At 37.9% G+C, this 15,727-nt stretch overlaps 1 protein-coding gene across 2 annotated transcripts in view; it reads left to right on the top strand.

Moving 5' to 3' along the window:
- PIWIL2 (piwi like RNA-mediated gene silencing 2) overlaps nucleotides 1-15,727 on the top strand; it is a 67,083-nt gene that overhangs the window by 42,315 nt on the left and 9,041 nt on the right. For both annotated transcript variants that reach the window (XM_027964350.3, XM_060409221.1), the window contains exons 19-20: nucleotides 191-279; nucleotides 1,097-1,202. In XM_027964350.3, the coding sequence (XP_027820151.2) occupies nucleotides 191-279; nucleotides 1,097-1,202 (195 nt within the window). The remainder of the gene's footprint in view (nucleotides 1-190; nucleotides 280-1,096; nucleotides 1,203-15,727) is intronic.

Here is a 15,727-nt window from a genome sequence, read left to right as displayed (position 1 = left end):
TCTGCCAATCCCTGATCCTGACAATTTCTGACTTTGTTCACAATGTTTAAAAATGTCAGTTTGGTTGCACCCTTTCTCCCCCTGTCCCCTGAACTTACTTTCATATGTTGCTTTGGGGTTCAGACAACAATTCAATGTGGGATAACAGTTTACTTGGATGTTTGGGTTTGTTTTTTGCTTTCTGACCCAGAAACAGTTAATGGTGATTGGAATGGATGTTTACCATGACCCCAGCAGAGGCATGCGCTCCGTGGTTGGCTTCGTCGCAAGCATCAATCTGTGAGTGCCACTCCTGGCTCTGTTGTGTTTGGTTATTTTAACACCTAGTCTTACTATAAAGCCATAAAATTTTTTTGAGTATTCAATATTGTAGTAAAAGTATACTAAAATCCTTCCTTCTCTTCCTATAATATTAATTTGTGCAATTCCTTGTCACACGTGTAAGTTTCTTCCCTGGCTGCAGTGTAATCCCTTTCAGAATGGAGCCTGTGTCTTGATGGGAGTGGATTCCCCCCCGCCCCCCAGAAATGAGGGATTTTGTTTGTTTTTTCTGATTATAAAAATGAAGCTTGCTTCTGTAAAAATCTCTGGAAATTGAGAAAGTGAAAAGTCCTCACGGCTTATCTTTTATTAACCACCACCAAAGATTTGGCACATATATACTTTTAGGTTCTCTTTTATGTACATATTAACACTTCTAGGTAGCTGGTAGACACACAAGTGGCATATTACTATATATTCTGTTCCTCATTTTTTGTGTATTTAAACTATTGTTTCTTTTTAATTGCTGCATGGAATTTATTATATGCTACAGCACTATTTATTTAATCCTCTGTAGGTGGATATCTGGGTTCTTTTTTTCAGTTAAAAGCAGTTTGGTAGCAAATATCCGCAATTATTGATATTGTGTAGCTGGTTTACATGTATCTTTTCCCTGCATCAGGTTGTGATTTTACATGTAACCTAAATGCATTTGCTGGATACTTGTGTGACTGATACATGGAGAAGCCTGTGTGTGGTGACATTCAGATGTAGTCCTTCCTCTGTGAATGTGTGTTTATCTTTTCTCTTTCTTCTCTCTCCACCTGTGCCCCAGCACCCTCACAAAATGGTATTCACGAGTGGTGTTCCAGATGCCTCATCAGGAGATTGTGGATAGCCTGAAGCTATGCCTGGTGGGCTCCTTAAAAAAGTTTTATGAGGTGAGGAGAACAGCAGTTTTAAAGAATCAGGGTTTTTAAGGACTGCCTTCCTGATCATTTTAAGAAGTCTGATTTAGTGGGGCTTCCCCAGTGGCTCAGCAAGTAAATAATCCTCCTGCAGTGCAGGAGACACAGGGTATGCAGGTTCAAAGCGGATTTGATCTCTGGATGGAGAAGATCCCATGGAGGAGGGCATACAACCCACTCCAGTATTCTTGCCTGGAGAATCCCACGGACAGAGGAGCCTGGTGGGCTACAGTCCATAGAGTCACAAAGAGTTGGATACAACTAAAGTGACTGAACACAGAGGTACTTTTTTAGAGAGAGGGATCCCAGATTGAAGGTGAGTTTCCTAAACAGACCACCAACAGGCAGCTCAGAAAGACTGCGTGCTTCTACTTGTTGAGCAGCTTGAAGAGCTCAGTGCTTTGATTTGGTTTGGTAAGTAATGATTATTTCCTGGCTTGTCGGCCTGTTGCCTATAAATATAATCTTCAGGCCCTTATCAGAAAAGTCAGGGTAAATTTCAATGATTAAAGCAGCTTATTAATTTTCTCAGCTTTTTATGGCTGTTATTAGGCACTGGCTCTTTTCATTTAGGTTCAAGATCAGTGAAAATCACCCCTAGAACTCCAAAGAATGCTGAGAGTGGAGAATTGCTGTCATTAAGGTGATACTGGGTCTGGGACAATGAGCAAGCGAGGTACTGGGTTTTGCCTTGGCCCGTACATCAAAGGAAGCACTGATAAGTAGCTTTCATTTCTTAGGGGTCAGAGTTAGTCCTTTGCATAAAGATTAAACAGCAAGAAATCTAATAATTTCTCATGATTAAGGTCAATCTCAAGAACTCTACCTTGTTTCATTTTAGAGTAACATTTCCTACAGTGTCCTTCAAATAGTTTGATACTGTTTCATTATTAGACATCGGGTAAACCAGAAGTTCAGTTTCTGTCTCTGAAGTATTCCCTAGGATATGCCACTTTGTTACCAGGCTCTCCTGTACCTACCTTCTTACTGCTGCTGTTTTCCTCCAAAGTTCATAGCTTGAAGATTGCTTCTGTGAAGCCTTTCTCATATTACCCCCTCTGCTCTGTCCCTTGAAAGAAAGTGAAAGCGGTTTAGTTGTGTCCAACTCTTTTCGACCCCATGGACTGTACAGTCCATGGAATTCTCCAGGCCAGAATACTGGGATGGGTAGCCTTTCCCTTCTCCAGGGGATCTTCCTAACCCAAGGATAGATCCCAGATCTTCTGCATTGCAGACGAATTCTTTACCAGCTGAGCCATACTTAGCTGCTGCTGCTGCTGCTAAGTTGTTTCAGTCGTATCTGACTCTGCGACCCCATAGGCGGCAGCCCACCAGGCTCCCCCCGTCCCTGGGATTCTCCAGGCAAGAACTAGACTTATTTTTTATGGTCCTTTCTCAAGGCCTTCTGTTTACATTCTGCATGGTGATCATCACATCCTGCTTTTTGTTAGTTGTTTGTATCTTTATTTATCTCTCCCTCTAGGTTGTAAATTACTTGAGCCCTGTTCAGTTATTGATGGCTGTGTAATAAAATACCCTAAAACTTAGTGACATCCAGTGAGCATTTATGATGTTCACTGTCAGGAAGTTGGACAGTGGGCTTCCATTCCTCTCCATTTGGGCATCTTCATGTAGTCTTTTCACATGAGCTAGTTTAGGCTTCCTGAAGCAAGGTGGCTGGGCTCAGTGCTTGAGCATTCTAAGAGACTGGAAGAGCCAGGTGGAAAATGTGTTGCCTTGTATACCTTAGCCTTAAAATCCATGTAGTATCACTTCTACTGCATTTCTATGAGCCAAGTAGTAACATTGTGAATTTGCCTAACTTTTGGAGGGGTCAGTTTGGGTTAGGGGTAGACTTAAAGAAAAGACTAATATGCTCTAAAAAGTCTTACTTATATTCTAAAACTTCTATACTAATTACTATTCCCTTCTTCATTTATTGGGCTTCCCTGGTGGCTCAGATGGTAAAGAATCTGCCCGTAATGTAGGAGACCTGCATTCGATCCCTGGGTCATGAGATCCCCTGAGGAAGGGAATGGCAACCCACTCCGAATTCTGTTTGTACCTTAAAATAAACTCGTACAAAACTCTTTAGCGCGGGAGTTAGCTTATGGTTTGCTAATCCTGTTCATCCTCCGAGCAGTTATTTTTCCATCAGTATTATACATCCTGAGGAGGCTTTAACCCAACTTCCCAGTATATTTGCTTATAAGTTCAGTTCAGTTCAGTCTCTCAGTCGTGTCTGACTCTTTGCGACCCCATGGACTGCAGCACGCCAGGCCTCCCTGCCCATTGCCAGCTCCCGGAGTTTATTCAAACTCTTGTCTGTTGAGATGGTGATGCTATTCAGCCATCTCATCCTCTGTCATCCCCTTCTCCTCCTGCCCCCAGTCCCTCCCAGCATCAGAATCTTTTCCAATGAGTCAACTCTTTGCATGAGGTGGCCAAAGTATTGGAGTTTCAGCCTCAGCATCAGTCCTTCCAATGAACACCCAGGACTGGTCTCCTTTAGGATGGACTAGTTGGATCTCCTTGCAGTCCAAGGGACTCTCAAGAGTCTTCTCCAGCACCACAGTTCCAAAGCATCAATTCTTTGGTGCTCAGCTTCCTTCACAGTCCACCTCTCACATCCATACATGACCACTGGAAAAACCATAGCCTTTCTAGACGGACCTTTGTTGGCAAAGTAATATCTGTGCTTTTGAATATGCTATCTAGGTTGGTTATAACTTTTCTTCCAAGGAGTAAGCATCTTTTAACTTCATGGCTTATATAAAATAGTTTAGCTTAGTGATCAGCTAATGACAGGATAAGAATTTCTTCAAATGCTTTGAATGTTCTGCATCCTCCAGCGATTGCTGGATTATTTTTACAGTTACTGTGGTAGTGAAACTGCAGGTTTTACAGCTATTGCAAAGAAAAAGGGATATGAACAGAACAAGTTAAAATACCACAAAGCTCAAGATCCAGACAGTTTTATTGAATAAATGCTGTTCAGATTCTTTCAAGCTCTAGTTAGTTTTCACAGCCCTAAAAAGGTTGTTTTTGACCCTTTGTGCAGTATGCTTGTTGCCTTTATGGTTGAACGGTTTTTCAGAGGTCCTTACTTTCTCGTTCAAGAAGCATTTCTTGAGGAATGCTCTTGACAGTCTGCTTTTGTCAAGCGCAAGTATTTTTCTAGGTGGACAGTCATTAGACTTTAGAAGCCCCTAAAACTAGATTGCACTAGAAAACCTCCATCATTTGGTTTTAGGACCCCAAAGGGCTACTTTCTAGGAATAAGAGTGATTGAAAGCAAACTACAGCTCACCTTTGCATTATTTAAAATTTTTGAATCAGATATGATGATCTGGTGTGTTAGTGTTTCCAAGTTTCTCATAGTGCAAATATTCCAGGTACCTGGAAGAAACAGACTTGAATCTTCTCTGTGTGAAAAACATTGTTCCAGGCCCCACATTATTTGTATTACTTGCTTAACAATAATGTAAATACAAGCATACCTCAGAGATATTGTGGGTTCAGTCCCAGACTACAACAGTAAAGCTAGTACTGCAGTGAAATGAGTCACAAGTTCTTAGTTTCCCAGTGCATATAAAAGTTAGGTTTACACTATAATATAATCTTACTAAGTGTTCAGTAAACAAATATGCATATCTTAATTTAAAAATGTGTTGAAAAAATGGCACTGATAGACTTGCTTAACACAAAGTGACACAAACCTTTAATTTGTAAAACATGCAATATCTGCAAAATGCAGTGAAGTAAAGCACAGTAAAATGAGGTATTCTCTGTTTATGCTATGTCTGTGTCTGTGCTATGTTAGCATTCAGTTTTTTAAAAGGACTATTACACACTCATGTATATACATGTGTTTGATATAGTTATATACATACACATATATACATAAATATGCATTCAAAATACATATATATACATACATATGTGTGTATATATATCATAGTTATCATATATATTTGAGTTTAATTGAAAAGAAAGATTAAGTAGGTGAAAATACAAATAGACTGAAACAGAGAAATGATGAGAGCTGCATTTGGGTTCTTTCTCTTTAGGGACATAAGCTAATTCTGGAAGAGGCAGCTGAAACACTGAAAAGCTATGAAGCACTTTTGAAGTCTTTAGAAATCAAAAGCTAGAGGCCTGGGCCCCCACATCAGTGTCATCTGGAGTCTGCTCCCCATTACTTGTGAATCTGAAGGGCTGCAGACTCTAAATAAAGAAGAACTGTAGGTAGACCAACTCTGAATTAATTTCAGTTCTTGAATATGGATTCAGGTAAACTCTGCTAGTTTTACTGCCTGTTTGCCAAAAGCAAATAAAAATCCTCTGAAGGAAGATAGTAGTATCCTGGGCATCACATTTTTTCTGCAGTATCTAGCAATCAGTAAATAATAACCAAAGATACAAGAGAAAATGAAAGAACTGAAAAACCAAGAAGATAACAGATAATTGATCCAGATACACAGAGGATTCAGCCAGATGAGTAATCAGATAGGTTTTAAAATAACTATACTTAATAAATTCAGAGAAATGGAAGATAACATTAAGACTTTTAGCAAAGAATTCTTGGGGAGTCCTGTGGAGAAAAACTGAAATTTATAGAACTAAAAATGACGCTTACCAAAATTAAACAGTCAATGAATTGGTGCATTAGGTTGCTAGGGCTGCCATAACAATATTCCATGGATTGAGTGGCTTAAACAATAAAAGTTTATTTCCTCACAGCTATTATGTAGGGTAGGAAGTCTAAGATCAAGGTGCTATTTTAGAGCGCTGGATTCTCCTGAGGCCTTTCTCCTTGTCCTAAAGATGGTTGTCTTCTCTCTGGGTCACATAATATTCACCTCATGTATGTCTGTACCAGTCCCTTCTTCTTAGACACCAGTCATATTTGACGAGGGCCCACCCCTGTGACCTCATTTAAACTGAATAACCTCTTTAAATAGATATCCCAAGTACAGTTACATTCTGGGTATGGTGGATTAGGTCTTTAACACACAAATTTTGGAGAAATATATCTTTGTGCATAACAATGGGTAACCTTAGTTTAGGCTTAATTGAGGAAATAGACCATTAAAATAAAGGTAAAAAAAATAAATTTCACTGAGATACAGAGGGTTAGAAAATATAACAAGGGAACAGACATGGGAGTTATGGAGTTAAAATATAATACACACATAAGTGGCCCAAAAGGAGGTAAGGGAGAATAGAGGGCAGAAAAGACAGTGGTAAAGAACATTCTAAAAGTGATAGAAAACACATCAGGTCATAGAGATGAGAAATCCGTCAAATCCAAAGCAGGATATAAAAAGTGCACTTAGGCACATTATTGGAGAAGGCGATGGCACCCCACTCCAGTACTCTTGCCTGGAAAGTCCCATGGACGGAGGAGCCTGGTGGGCTGCAGTCCATGGGGTCGCAAAGAGTCGGACATGACGGAGCGACTTCCTTTTCACTTTTCACTTTCATGAATTGGAGAAGGAAATGGCAACCCACTCCAGTGTTCTTGCCTGGAGAATCCCAGGGATGGGGGAGCCTGGTGGGCTGCCGTCTGTGGGGTCACACAGAGTCAGACATGACTGAAGTGACTTAGCGACAGCAGCAGGCACATAAACTGTTGAAAGTAAAGACAAATATATATATACACCTGTTAAGACATATTATATATATACACACCTGTTAAGGAAAACAAGAGCACTTATCTTCAAGGAGCAACAAATTGACAAATAGTGAACTAGTCAAACAGTTTGAACCACAAGATAAAGAGTAGCTACAAAATGCTGAAGGAAAATGACTACCAACATAGAATCTGATATCCACTAAAAGTAACTTTTAGTAAGTTGAAAAAAAGACTCTATTATTGGCAGATTTCCACTGAAGGCATATACTAAAGAGCATTTTTCACCTAGAAGGAAAATTACCCCAGAAAGAAATGTAGAAATGGTTAAAGGAATAAAAATAGGAGTAAAAGTGCCAAACATGGGCATAAATTTAAATGAATGCCCACCATCTAAAATAATTAATATTTTTAATGGATATATATTCATTTGTGTGTATAAATTTCAAGTTAATGACAATAACATTATATCTTGGAGATATAATATATCTAGGAGAAGTAAATGAAATTCCAGTGCCTTGAGTTTCTTTAATTATTGAGGAAAAGGTGAAAGTACTAATATATATTATATTTTGATACACTAAAGAGTTGTAATTTCCAGGGTAGCCACTAAAAGAATAAAAGAAGACCATGTAACGATTGAGACAAGAGAAGAGAAAATAAAATAATAAATTTTTTGAGGAAAAAATATAGATTAGGTGAAACAGCAAGTGATACCTGGACCTTGACTATGTCATGCTAAGTGAAAAAAGCCAGTCATAAAGGACCACATATTCACATATTACATGAATCCATTCATCAGAAATGTTTAGAACAGTGACATTTTTAGGAACAGAAAGTAGATTAATGGTTGCTTAGGGCTAAGTTAGGGAGAGAATAAGAGATGTAGAGTGGTGGTAGTTCAAGCGTTTGGGGCTTCTTGTTGAGGTGATGAAAATGTTATAAAATTGATTGTGGTGATAGTTGTATATATCTGTGAATACACTAAAAACCACTTAATTTTACACTTTACATTGCTGAATTACATGGTATATGGATTATCTGAATAAAGGTATTTTTAAGAAAATTAACCTTATAGAAATTCTGGCATTCTAAAATGTAATAAATGAAAATTTCACTATGGGGGCTTAACATCAGATTTGATTAGGCAGAAAGAAATAGCTAGAAATTTGAAGATGGGTCAGTTGATATTATGAAGTGTGAAGAAAAGAGAAAAAAATAAGGAATTCTAACAGAGGCTCAGAGATCTGTGGGACAACATCAGCCATAGCAATATGAACATAATATGATTCCCAGAAGGGGAGTAATGAGAAAGGATAGGGAAGAAAGAACACTGGAGGAAATAATAGCCCCATTCATCCAAGAGGCCCAATGAACAGTAAATAGGAAAAACTCAAAGATACCCACACTGAGACACAACCTAGTAAAACTGCTAAAAGACAAAGAGGGCATCTTGAAAGCACCAAGTGAAAGCCGCTCGTTATGTTCAAGGCATCTTCAGTTCGATTAAGAGCTGACTTCTCATCAGCAATCATGGAGGCCTGAAGGCAGTCAGATGACATATTGCAAATGCTGGAAGAAAAAGAAGGTTGAATAGGAATTGTATATCCAGAAAAGCTCCTGTTCAGAAATGAAGGCGAAACCTTGACATTGTGTTCAGTGAAAGAAGCTAGACATAAAAAGTCATGTATTTATATTATTCCGTTTCTATGAATGGGCTTCCCAGGTGGCACTAGTGGTAAAGAACCTGCCTGCCAATGCAGGAGACATAAGAGATGAAAGTTCCATCTCTGGGTTGGGAAGATCTCCTGGGGGAGGGCATGGCAATCCACTCCTGTATTCTTACCTGGAGAGTCCCATTGCCACAGGAGCCTGGTGGGCTACCACATAGTCAGACACTACTGAAGTGGCTTAGCATGCATATCTGAAGTATCTGGAATAGGCATATTTGTAGAGACAAAATGCTGGTTTCCAGAGAATGAGCATGCTGGCAGGAATAGGGAATAACTGCTGATGGGTACAAGGTTATTTTCAGGGTGATGGAAATATTATTGAAATAGGTAGTGTTGATAGGTACGTAATTTAGTGAATATACTAAAATCTCTGAATTATACTCTTTGAAATGGTGATTTTTTGTGGTTTATATCTCATTTTTTTTAAAAGGAGAAAGTAAGACATTCTGAGATAAAAGCTGGGGGGGGTTGTCACTAGCAAACCTGTCCTACAAGAAATACTTAAGGGAGTCCTTCATGTAGAAATGAAATGACATAGACAGTAACTTGTATCCACATGAAGAAATAAACAGCCCCGGAAAAGGTAACTATATAGATAAAACAGAGCAAAAATATATATTTGTTTGTAACTTTTCTTCTAGTTTGTGTTTTAAGAGACAAAGGCAAAAAGCAATAATTATAAATCTAATTGGATGTGTATACAGTATATAAATATATAATTTGTATGACAGAGTTACAAAGGGGAGCGGAGGGAATAGAGCCATATAGAAGCAAAGTTTTTGAACAATACTAAAGTTAACTTTGTATTAATTGACCAAATGAGATTGTTATAATATGTTAATTGTAATCCCCAGGTGAAACACTTAAGAAAATAACTCAAAAATATAAGAAAAAGAATGATGAGGGAGTTAAAATGGTAACTAGAAAATGCCTGTTTAATACAAATTAAGGCAGTAAAGGAAAAATAGAGGGACACAAAAGATATAAGGCATGTGGAAAACAAATAGTAAAATGGCAGATGTAAATTTTACTGTCAGTAATTGCACTAAATGTAAATAGACTAAATCTAAGGTATAAATTAGTAACTTAGATTAAGTGAAAATATGACGATGTACTTTCTACACGAGACATATTCTAGTTTCAAAGACATAGTATGTTGAAAGTAAAAGAAGAAAATAAACCATGCAAATAATAACCAAAAGAGAGCTGGAGTAGCAATACTAATAGGCCAAATAGACTTTAAGACAGCAGTTGTGACTGGAGACAAGAAAAGACATTTGTAATAGCAAAAGGGTCTGTCCATGAGAAGATCATAAAGCATAAACTTATGTGAAACTAGCAATATAGATCCAAAAATATATGAAACAAAAACAAATATAAATGAAAGGAGAAATAGACAATTCAGTAATAGATGGAGATTTCAAAACTCCATTTTCAGTAATGGATAGAACAAGTAGAAATACGATCAACAAGGAAATAGAGTATTTGAACAATTCTGTGATCTAACTCAACAGACATCTACAGAGCACCCAACAACAGAACTCCCATTCTTCTCAAATGTACGTGACACATCCTCCATGATAGAATGTATGTAAAACAAGACTCAGTACATTTAAAAAGACTAAAACTCTGCAAAATATGGTCTGAAACCACAATAGCATGAAATTAGAAGTTAATACAAGGGATATTTGGGAAAGTCACAACTATATGGAAATTAAACAATACTCTTAAGTAACCAAGAGGTCAAAGAAGAAATCAAAGGGGTAATTAGGAAACAATTTGAGATAAATGAAAATAAAACATATCAAAACTTGTGGATGTATGTAAAGCAGTACTTAGAAGAAAATTTATAGCTGTAAATGAGTGAGTGAGTGAGGGAAGTCTTTCAGTTGTGTCCGACTCTATGCTGCCCCATGGACTGTAGCCTACCAGGATTCTCCATCCATGGGATTTTCCAGGCAAGAGTACTGGAGTGGGTTGCCATTTCCTTCTCCAGGGGGTCTTCCCAACCCAGGGATCGAACATCTCCTGCACTGTAGGTAGATGCTTTACCATCTGAGCCACCTATATTAAATAACAAAAATCTGCAAACAACCCAAGTTCCATCTTAAAAACTAGAAAAAGAAGAGCAAACTAAGCTCAAAGCAAGAAGGGAAAAATTGATAGAGGTTATAGCATAGATAAGTGAACTGGAACACTAAGAAACAACAGAGAAAATCAGTGCGACCAAAAATTGATTATTTGAAAAGATCAACAAAATTGATAAGCCTTTAGCTAGCACCCATGAAAAAGAGAAGAATCAGATACTAAGATCAGGAATGAAAGACTGACTTTGCAGAAATAAAAAGGATTTTAGGAAATGAACAACTATATGCCCAGAAATTAGATTACCTAAGTGAGATGGACAAACTCCAAAAAATGCACAAACCATCAAAACTTTTTAGTTATACCAAACATTGAAAGAATATTCTTTCACGAACTCTTCCAGAAAATAGGAAAGGAGGGAACATTTTCCAGTTTGTACCATAAGGCCAGTATTACCCTGATACTAAAGCTAAACTGGTTCCAAATTGGGAAAGGAGTATGTCAAGGCTGTATATTGTCACCCTGCTTATTTAACTTACATGCAGAGGACATCATGCAAAATGCTGGGCTGGATGAAGCACAAGCTGGAATCAAGATTGCAGGGAGAATAACCTCAGATATGCAGATAATACCACCCTTATGGCAGAAAGCAAAGAGGAACTAAAGAGCCTCTTGATGAAAGTGAAAGAGGAGAGTGAAAAAGCTGGCTTAAAACTCAACATTCAAAAAACTAAGATCATGGCATCCAGTCCCATCACTTCATGGCAAATACCTGGGGAAACAATGGAAACAATGTTTATTTTCTTGGGCTCCCAAATCACTGCACATGGTGACTGCAGCCATGAGATTAAAAGATGCTTGCTCCTTGGAAGAAAAGCTATGACAAACCTAGACAGCATATTAGCAGAGATGTTACCTTGCCAACAAAAATCCATTTAGTCAATGCTATGGTTTTTCTAGTAGTCATGTATGGATGTGAGAGTTGGGACTATAAAGAAGGTTGAGTGCTGAAGAATTGATGCTTTTGAACTGTTCTGTTGGAGAAGACTCTTGAGAGTCCCTTGGACTGCAAGGAGATCCAACCAGTCAATCCTAAAGGAAATCAGTCCTGAATATTCATTGGAAGGACTGATGCTGAAGCTGAAACTCCAATTCTTTGGCAACCTGATGTGAAGAACTGACTCACTGGAAAAGACCCTGATGCTGGGAAAAATTGAAGGCGGGAGGAGAAAGGGACGACAGAGGATGAGATGGTTGGATGGCATCACCGACTCAATGGACATGAGTTTTTGAGCAAGCTCCAGGAGTTGGTAATGGACACGGAAGCCTGGCATGCTGCAGTCTGTGGGGTCACAAAGAGTCAGACACAACTGAGCGACTGAACTGAACTGAAAGCTAGACAAAAATATCATAAGAAAATTGCAGAAGATTTCTAGACTGGAAATGAAGTTAAAGTATGCCTTTTAAAATAGTTTGTTTGTTTGTTTGTTTGTTTGTACCAGGTCTTAGTTGCAGGTGGGATCTTTAGTTGTGGCTTGCAAACTCTTAGTTATGGTATGTGGGATCTGGTTCCCTGACCAAGGATCGAATCTGGGCCCCCTGCATTGGGAGCATGGAGTCTTAGCACTGGGCCACCAGGGAAGTCCCAAGTTAACTCTCTGTATCTATTTGACATTATCTTACATACAAAAAAATCATAAAGAATACATGTATACACACTATTGTAGCTAATAAAAGTTCAGCAGGGTGAAAGATACAAGATTAACATGCTGTAATCAACTCTTTCCCTAAGCCACTATTGTATTCCTACAGAAAGAGGAAAGTTTGGTCACAGAGTTATAGAAGGCCATATAAACAAGCAGAGACACATACACAGAAGAAGGCACTGCAAAGGTAGAAATGAGATTAGAGTGATGTATATACAATCCAAGAAGCACTAAGGATTGTCAGAAACCACCAGAAGCTAAAGTAGGTCAAGGAAGTATTCTTTCCTAGGGCTTTTGGAGGACGCATGTTGCACTGCTGATAACTTCAGTTCTGGACTTCTGCCCTCTAGAAATATGAGAGAGTACATTTCTGTTGTTCCAAGCAACTCAGTCTGTGGTTGTTAAAGCAACCCTTGAAAAGAGTACAACAACCTAGTGGGTTATAGTCCAATTATACAAGGTTGATTCAGCATTTGAAAATTTGTATACAGTCCATCAGTAGGCTCAAGAAGAAAAATCCTGTCACACAAATAGATGCAGAAAAAGCATTTGACAAAAATCAGCTCCCGTTCATGATTAAAAAAATAAAAAAGCCTCCCAACAGACTAGCACTATAGGAGGAACTTCATAAACTTGATAAAGAACACCTACAAAAATCCTGCAGCTAACCTTGTACCTAATACTGAGAAACTACATACTTCCCCCTAAGATCAAGAACAAAGTGTTTCTTCTCTCACCATTCCTATTCAGCATCATGCTGGGAGTCCTAGCTAATGCAAAAAGACAAAAAGGAGTAAAACTTATACAGTTGAAAACTTTACAGATGGCATGTCTACATAGACATCTCAAGAAGTCAACAACAAAAGAGAACTGTGCTGGAATTATAACGTTGCAGGATACAAAGTAAATATACAAAATTAAATTGCTAAAAAAAACCACGAAATCAATTCCTTTTCTATATACCAGCAATGAACAATTGGAATTTGAAATTGAAAGCTATACAATTTGTATTAGCACCAAAAAAAAAGAAATATACAGATATAAATCTAACAAAGTTTGTGTAAGATCTACATGAAGAAAACTCTTAAAACTGTCATGAGAAATATCAAAGAATCTAAAAAAAGGGAGAGCTATCCCATGTTCATTGATAGAAAGACTCAATATTGTCAAGATGTCAGTTCTTCCCAATTTGATCCATAGATTCAGTGTAGCACTAAACAGAATCCCAGCAAAGTTTAAATGGAAAGGCAAAAGACACAGGGTAGCCAACACAGTATTGAAGAAAAACAAAATCAGGGGACTTAGGCTACTGTAAATCTACAGTAGTATAGATGGTGTGGTGCTGACAAAAGATGACAAGGTAACAGCCCAGAAATAGACTGGTACAAATACATTCCAGTGACCTTTGATAAAAGAACAGGGGCACTTCAGTGGGAAAAGGAGACTCTTTTCAATAAATGGTACTGGAATAGCTGCCCATCCACATGCAAAAAAAAAAAAAAAAAAACAGTGACAAAAAAACCCACAAACTATATCCAGACCATATACCTTTCACAAAAGTAACTCAAAATGTCACAAATTTAGTGTTAAAATACTAAACTGTAAAAGGTATAAAAGGTATAGAAATTCTTGGTCACCTTGGGTTTGGTGATGACCTTTTGATACCAAAGCACTACCTATTACCACGTGGACATTTCACTGTCCATGAAAGAAAGAACTGATGAACAGAACTTAATTAAAATTTTTTAAAACGTCTGTGAAAGACACTAAGAGAATGGAAAAAAGCTACATATTCAGAGGAAATACTTGCAGAACACATATCTGATAAAGTCCTGTTACTTAAAAAACAGAATTATTAAAAACTCAGAAGTAAAAAGATGGGCAGAAGACTTGAACAGACTTCTCATCAAAGAACATATACAGATGGCAAATAAGTATATGCAGGTACTCAATAATATTAGGGAATGGCAAATTTAAACAAGATACCACTGCACATCTTTCAGAATAGCCAAAATCCAAAAACTGACACCACCAAATGCTGGTGAGGATGTAGAGCAATCTCTCAACATTGCCTGAGGAAGTGTGGAATGGTCCAGCCATTTTGGAAGACAATTCAGCAGTTTCTTACAAACTAAACATTCTCTTACCATACCATCCAGCAGTCTTACCCCTTAGTACTTACCCAGATGAGTTGAAAGCATATGTTTACACACACACAAAAAAAAAATACACAATTTTTATAGCAGCTTTATTTATAATTGTTAAAACTTGGAAGCAACCAAGATATCCTTCAGTAGGTGACAGTTAAATACACGACATATTAAATATTCAAATAAATATTTGAATTTAATTATTTAAACAAATATTTGAATTTAAATACACAGACATTGAATATTCAAATAAATATTTGAATTTAAATACACAGTTAAATGACAGTTAAATACACGAGACAGTTAAATATTCAGCAGTAAACAGAAATGAACTATTGAATCATGGGAAGATCTGGAGGAATCTTAAATGCGTAATAGTAAGTGAAAGAAGCATATCTAAAAAGGCTGCATACTGTATGATTCCAACTATAGGACAGTCTGGAAAAGACATGAAACTATGGACACAGTAAATAGACAGTGATTGCCAGAGGTTTGGGAGGGTGAAGATAGGATAAATAGGGAGCACAGGGGATTTTTAGGACTGTAAAAATATTGTATATGATACTACAAATGACATGTGACAGATGTAGACAAATGGCATGTATTTTTCAAAGCCTATAGAATGTACGAGAGTAAATTCTAATATAAACTGTGTGCTGTGCTCACTCACTCAGTCATGTCTAACTCTTTGTGGCCCCATGAACTGTAGCCTGCCAGGCTCCTCTGTTCATGTGATTTTCCAGGTGAAAATACTGGGCTGGATTGCCATTTCCTACTCCAGGAATCTTCCCAACCCAGGGATTGAACCCAGGTCTCTTCATCTCCTCCATTGGCAGGCAAATTCTTTACCACTGGGCCACCTGTTGACTTTAGTTGATAATAATGTATCAGTATTCATCAGCTGTAACAAATGTCCTATCTTAATGTAATATGGTAACAATAGGGGAAACTGTGTGTGATTGGTGGCTAAGGTGTATATGGGAACTCTGAACTACGGCCTCTTGTTTCTTTGTAAACTTAATACTGGTCTGAAAAACAAAGTCTCTCAAAACATGCACATACCATGGGATGCTACCACACAGATACTAAAGTGAAAGTTAAAGTTGCTCAGTTGTGTCTTGACTCTTTGTGACCCCATGAACTGTAGCCTGCCAGATTCCTCTGTCCATGGAATTCTCCAGGCCAGAAT

This window comes from Ovis aries, chromosome 2 (genome assembly GCF_016772045.2).
Source record: "Ovis aries strain OAR_USU_Benz2616 breed Rambouillet chromosome 2, ARS-UI_Ramb_v3.0, whole genome shotgun sequence".
Taxonomy (NCBI): Eukaryota; Metazoa; Chordata; class Mammalia; order Artiodactyla; family Bovidae; genus Ovis; species Ovis aries.
Note: the sequence above shows the minus strand (reverse complement) of the source record. Positions and strands in the feature narration are given on the sequence as shown.